Below are 6,668 nucleotides of genomic sequence, written 5' to 3' on the forward strand. Positions count from 1 at the left end.
GATGATATTCCAAACAGGAGACATTGGAACTGGAAATACATAATCCTGTTGTCTGTCTTGATTACAAACCTCAGGTATTGCTGACATTGAGGGTGAATGGGGACGTGATAATAGGCGTCCTTTAGATCCAGGGTGCATAGGAACGCCCCTGGGCTTATCAACGGGATTGCAGATTTTATTGATTCCATCTTGAAATGGTGATGTGCTATCCATCTGTTTCGAAATTTCAGATTGATTATGGTTCTCATGGAGCCATCCGGTTCTGTTATGAGGAAGAGTTTTGAGTAGTGACCCTTGAACTCCTCCAAAGGAGGGACTTGTACAATTGCGCCTAAACTCAAAAGTTTTTGGATGTCTGTCAGAAGTTGATGCTGCAGAGAGGTCGACTGAAAGATTGTGGTCTGAAATAGATGAGGAGGAGGAAGGCGAAACGCTTTCTTGAACCCTTTCTGGATGGATTCCAGAATGTATTGGTTTTTGGTTATCCTGGTCCATTCTTCCCACAAAAAAAAAAAAAAACTGGAGTCTGCCCCCTACTGGTCTGGCATCATTGTTTCTCAGACTTGGAGTTGGGATTAAAGAGGAAACCTCGACCTTTTCCCCCTTTGGGGTAGCTCCACCTTCCCCCGTCTTCCCTTTACCTCTGGGAGTGCCCTGGAAGCTGCTGGTCGTCTTACGAAAGGGCAAAGGTTTCTTGCCTTTTTCCTCCGGAAACACTTTTTTTCTGTCCGCTGTCTTCTCCAGGATCTCATCCAGTACCGGACCAAAGAGGTGAGAACCTTTAAGGGGTAAGGCGCATAATTTATTCTTGGAGGCTATATCCCCTGACCAGGAATTTAGCCACAGAGCTCTCCTTGCCGTATTGGTTAGGGAGTCTGTTTTTGCTGCAAACCTTATGGACTCTGCCGAGGCATCTGCTACAAAGGATGCAGCCATCTTAGAGAGGGGTAGCGATGCCAGAATTTCTTCTTTAGGGGTGTCCTGCTTAAGATGTTCCTCCAGCTGGTTCACCCATAAATACAGAGATCTGGCCACGGAGGTAGCAGCAATATTGGTATTTATGCTATTGGCCGAAACTTCCCATGCTCTTTTGAGCAAACCGTCGATCTTCCGATCCATTGGCTCCTTTAACTGGGCTGAGTCTTCAAAGGGGAGAGTGGTTCTTTTTACCACCTTTGCCACCTGAATATCAACTTTAGGGACTATATCCCACAGTTTTGTATCCTCAGAGTTGAACAATAGTCTGTTCTTAAATTCCTGTGGTATATATAACTTCTTATCGGCATCAGCCCACTCGTCTATGAATAGATCCTTTAAGTTCTCGTTCACCGGGAACAACTTCTCCTTAGCTTTTAAGCCGCCGAACATCTCGTCCTGTATCGAGCGAGTCTGTTCCTCTTCCTCTATAGCCATTGTCTGCCTTACGGCCGACAGGAGGGGATCTAGATCTTGTGAGAAGAGATATCTTCTCTGATCGTCGGCCATATAAGATGAACCCTGATCGTCATCCCCCTTTGAGGTTTCCCCTTCTGAAAGATATAAGCCTTCTTCTTCGGAATCTGACTCCCTAAGTACACGGGGTCTTTTGGGGGAGGGGAGACGGCACAGGGTTTCTGCGCTATACTAGAGCTGGCCGCTTGGATCTCCTCTTTCACAATCACTCTCAAATCTGCCAGAAGGGAGGATTGTCTCTGAGAATTTTTGCCAGGCAGTCACTACACAGGGCTTTTTTATATGACTCAGCCAGTCTTTTTGAGCATAGAGCACATCTTCTGGGTTTCTTTCTAGGTTCTCCCAGCGATTTAACCGTGGTGTCTTTCTCTCCCTGGCAGGAAGAGAGAGAGACACCATTAGCCCAGTGTAAAGAAAAAAGAGGAACCGGAATACAAGCCTCACTTCACTTACATGACTCGGGGTAGGGATGTCTGCGCTAGTGTCCCGCATAGCTGACATCTGGACCTCCATACCTCGCCTGGACAGCAAACTGACAAGCAATTTATGTCCTACCTGGTCCACCCGTTGCCGTGCGGCTCTGCCTCCTTATTTCCAGGTTGGGGGGGGGGGGGGGCTCATTCAAACGAAGAGTCGACCCCCCTGCATGCATCACCGGGCTCAGCGTTCCCTGGGCGCCGCCATCTTTCTTCCGCCCATGTGACCCGCACTTCCGGTCACATGGGCTGCACGCCGAACAGCAGCCGATCCCAGAGCTCCCAAACCGGAAGAAGCGGCCTCGGCTCCCCGATACCGCGGCCACCATGTGGGACAAGAAAAAAGGTATCGGGGGAAGCTAGGGGACCCCTACCCAGAGACGTGCTAGCCTTTAGGGCCCCCCAGAGCCTGAAGAGGAGAGGGAGACCCCCCCCCCCCCCCCCGGGAAAGATTCTCTCTGCTCCCATCCCTGTAGGGACAGGAAGAACACTGGAGAGTGGGAGGGGCGGGGGCCTTTTAATCTCTCTCGCTTCCTGTCCCTACAGAGACCAATAGGACAACCTCCATGGGTGCTGTCATGGAGGGACGTCCTGGAAAGTACCCTTAATCATCGATTGGCACCATGGAGTATGTTCTCCCCGTGTTTGGAGTGTGGGAGGAAAAAACCCACGCAAATACCTACTGATAGGGACCATAAATTGTGAGCCCCCTTGGGGACAGCTTAATACCGACATCGGTACAGCATAACATTTAATTGGGTCCGTTAGGTGCTGTTTATTTCCTTTACGAGATGGATCTAGCACTGCGTATCACGGATGCGGACCCATTGGGACTGCAATCCGGAAGACAGAGTGGAAGGCCACAGTAGCACTACTGAGCTCTTCCGTGGCATTTCGGCCCAAGTACTGTAGTTGCCAGAACTACAGAGTTGATAATTGCAGCAGTGTTCCTACTAAAGTGAATGAGAGCAGCACTGCACTTACCAGCTCCATGCACTGGACAATGGACAGAGTTGTGGAGTTACAGCACAAATGATACTGCAGAACAGCTGATCATTGGGGTATAGGGTGATTGACACCCACCATTGAGATACTGATAGCCTATCCTGGGGATACACCATCAATATACCTGCTACCTGGTCCTCTGGTGGTCCCTTTTGCTTGGATCGACCACCAGAGGACACAGGTAGCTCTGTAAAGTAGCACCAACCACCACTACACCCCCCCCCCGTCACTTATTACCCCTTATGAACCCCTGATCACCCCCCTGTCATTGATCACCCCCCTGTATGGCTCCATTCAGATGTCCGTATGTGTTTTACAGATCCACGCATCCATGGATTGGATCCGCAAAACACATACGGACGTCTGAATGGAGCCTTACAGGGGGGTGATCACCCCCCTGTCATTGATCTACTCCCTGTAAGGCTCCATTCAGACATTTTTTTGGCACAAGTTAGCGGAATTTTTTTAAAAGTTTTTTTTGTTTTTTCTTACACCGTCTCATTATCCACCAACTTGTGTCAAAAAATAAAATCTCACATAAACTCAACATACCCCTCACGGAATCCCAATTTTTTTTAGACATTTATATTCCAGGGACTTCTCACGCATTTGGGCCCCTAAAATGCCAGGGCAGTATAAATACCCCACATGTGACCACATTTCGGAAAGAAGACACCCCAAGGTATTCCGTGAGGGGCATATTGAGTCCATGAAAGATTGAAATTTTTGTCCCAAGTTAGCGGAAAGGGAGACTTCGTGAGAAAATACAAAAAAAAAATAATATCAATTTCCGCTAACTTGTGCCAAAAAAAAAAAAAAAAATCTATGAACTCGCCATGCCCCTCATTGAATACCTTAGGGTGTCTTCTTTCCAAAATGGGGTCACATGTGGGGTATTTATACTGCCCTGGCTTTTTAGGGGCCCTAAAGCGCGAGAAGAAGTCTGGGATCCAAATGTCTAAAAATGCCCTCCTAAAAGGAATTTGGGCCCCTTTGCGCATCTAGGCTGCAAAGAGGTGTCACACATCTGGTATCGTCGTACTCAGGAGAAGTTGGGGAATGTGTTTTGGGGTGTCATTTTACATATGCCCATGCTGGGTGAGATAAATATCTTGGTCAAATGCCAACTTTGTATTAAAAAAAAAAAAAAAAAGGGGGGGGGGGGGGAAGTGGTCTTTTGTCGAGATCTTTCTCTCACCCAGCATGGGTATATGTAAAATGACACCCCAAAACACATTCCCCAACTTCTCCCGAGTACGGCGATACCAGATGTGTGACTTTTTTGCAGCCTAGGTGGGCAAATGGGCCCACATTCCAAAGAGCACCTTTTGGATTTCACCGGCCATTTTTTTTTTTTTTTTTTTTTTTTACAGATTTTGATTTCAAACTACTTTGCACACATTTGGGCCCCTAAAATGCCAGGGCAGTATAACTACCCCACAAGTGACCCAATTTTGGAAAGAAGACACCCCAAGGTATTTCATGATGGGCATAGTGAGTTCATGGAAGTTTTTATTTTTTGTCACAAGTTAGTGGCATATGAGACTTTGTAAGGAAAAAAAAGAAAAAAAGTCATAATTTTCCGCTAACTTGTGACAAAAAATAAGTTCTATGAACTCACTATACCCATCAGCGAATACCTTAGGATGTCTACTTTCCGAAATGGGGTTATTTGTGGGGTTTTTCTACTGTCTGGGCATTGTAGAACCTCAGGAAACATGACAGGTGCTCAGAAAGTCAGAGCTGCTTCAAAAAGCGGAAATTCACATTTTTGTACCATAGTTTGTAAACGGTATAACTTTTACCCAAAGCATTTTTTTTTTTATCAAAGACATGTAGAACAATAAATTTAGCGGAAAGTTTATTTATGGATGTCATCTTTTAAAAAAAAAAATTACAACTGAAAGTGAAAAATGTAATTTTTTTGCAACAAAAAAAATCGTAAAATTTCGATTAATAACAAAAAAAGTAAAAAATGTCAGCAGCAATGAAATACCACCAAATGAAAGCTCTATTAGTGAGAAGAAAAGGAGGTAAAATTCATTTGGGTGGTAAGTTGCATGACCGAGCAATAAACGGTGAAAGTAGTGTAGTGCAGAAGTGTAAAAAGTGGTCTGGTTATTAAGGGTGTTTCAGCTAGGGGGGCTGAAGTGGTTAAGACAATTCTTGTTTGTTTAGGCTACTTTCACACTAGCGTTTTTGCTGGATCTGGTGGGATTCAACAAAAACGCTTCAGTTACTGATAATACAACCATCTGCATCCGTTATGAACAGATCCGGTTGTATTATCTTTAACACTGTCAAAACGGAAAGTCAATGGAGAACAGATCAGTTTTCTATTGTGTCAGAGAAAACGGATCCGTCCCCATTGACTTGCATTGGGGGACAGCATGTTGCTGTTTGCTTTCCGGTCTTGGAACGCAAAACAGAACGGAATGCATGTTGGAGCATTCGGCTCTGTTCAGTTTTGTCCCCATTGACAATGAATGGGGCCAAAACAGAAGTGTTTTTCCGGTATTGAGCCCCTATGAAGGAACTCAATACCGGAAAACTAAAGCGCTAGTGTGAAAGTAGCCTGACCTACACAGCTTATATTCAACTTTTGTATTCTGGTCTAGGAACACATACTAGAGAGAAGCATGCTGCTTATGACAAAAGTGAGACCTTGCTGACTAAGGTGGGCCATCAGATTTCTATTTTTTTTTCCGCCATTGTCTGACAAAATATTTATGCCTGCTTTTTTTTTGCAAGACGCCCTAATGTGAATGTAGCTTAACATGAACATTACTAATCCTAATGCTCAGGTGGACATTTGGATTAGTTTCTGCAAAACCCAGATATATCTGAACCTTGATATGGTCTCCAAATCAGACAGAAAAAAAAACAGAATGGCGCATAATGCAGAGGGAAGTGAATAACTCACTGGAAAGGTTATGTGCACTATGCAGTTGCCCGCCAGGTAACACCAATGTGTGCCCTGTGTAAAGAAGGTTCAAAGCAAACGAAGGAAACCCTGACATTGTGGCTTCTCAAAGCAGAAGACATCGACAAAAGAACCTTTTAAAACTATAGCAGCGGTCAAAGAACTATAAAGCCGGGACATACTTCTGTGCAAAGGAAATAGAAAGTACAACATAAACAGTTTTAGTATTTTTGCTGAATATGAGACCAGGACACACAAGGTGAAGGCAAAGCAGCTTTTAACACAATATAACACAGCGCAAATTACCCTTCAAATGCTGCCTCATCTTCTCCCCCGTCTCGTCTGTTCCCGCTACTCCTCTGCCGGGCATTTTAACAACGAACTGTTCAGCTTGTAAGATCCCTATCCCCTCTCAGCTTTCTCCCTTCCGGCCGCTTCTCCGCGCGCGATTCTGCTTGGCGGGAAGTTTTTAGTTGCACACTTTCCCCTGACTCAGGCGAGCGGCCCAGCGGTCACGTGCTAATCGACGTATTCAAGCAACCAATAAAAGAGACGCTTGGAGCGATTCTGCAGAAAGATTGGTGACAGCTGCGGGCGCGCTCATAGGCTGGTCTCTGGCGGCGAAAAGCTTTCTGTCGACCATAGGTGACATTACTATATCTTTCTGTGGCGAATTAGGTGCCACTTAGTTGTGGGTTGCTGAATGGGTTCGGATTCGTGATAATCTCGACTTTTTACTGCAGTGTGAACCACAATAAGAATGGTTCAGACTTAGAGATAGGCAGAGTTGTGCACCTGTGACAAGGTGTCCC

At 45.5% G+C, this 6,668-nt stretch overlaps 1 protein-coding gene across 1 annotated transcript in view; it reads right to left on the minus strand.

The window, feature by feature from the left end:
* CHAF1A (chromatin assembly factor 1 subunit A) overlaps positions 1-6,319 on the minus strand; it is a 251,216-nt gene extending 244,897 nt beyond the window's left edge. Inside the window, exon 1 of the mRNA XM_044306655.1 lies at positions 6,163-6,319. Within this exon, the coding sequence (XP_044162590.1) occupies positions 6,163-6,226 (64 nt within the window). The 5' untranslated portion in view covers positions 6,227-6,319. The remainder of the gene's footprint in view (positions 1-6,162) is intronic.
* Positions 6,320-6,668: the final 349 nt, after the last annotated feature.

Source organism: Bufo gargarizans, chromosome 1, assembly GCF_014858855.1.
Source record: "Bufo gargarizans isolate SCDJY-AF-19 chromosome 1, ASM1485885v1, whole genome shotgun sequence".
NCBI classification, from domain to species: domain Eukaryota; kingdom Metazoa; phylum Chordata; class Amphibia; order Anura; family Bufonidae; genus Bufo; species Bufo gargarizans.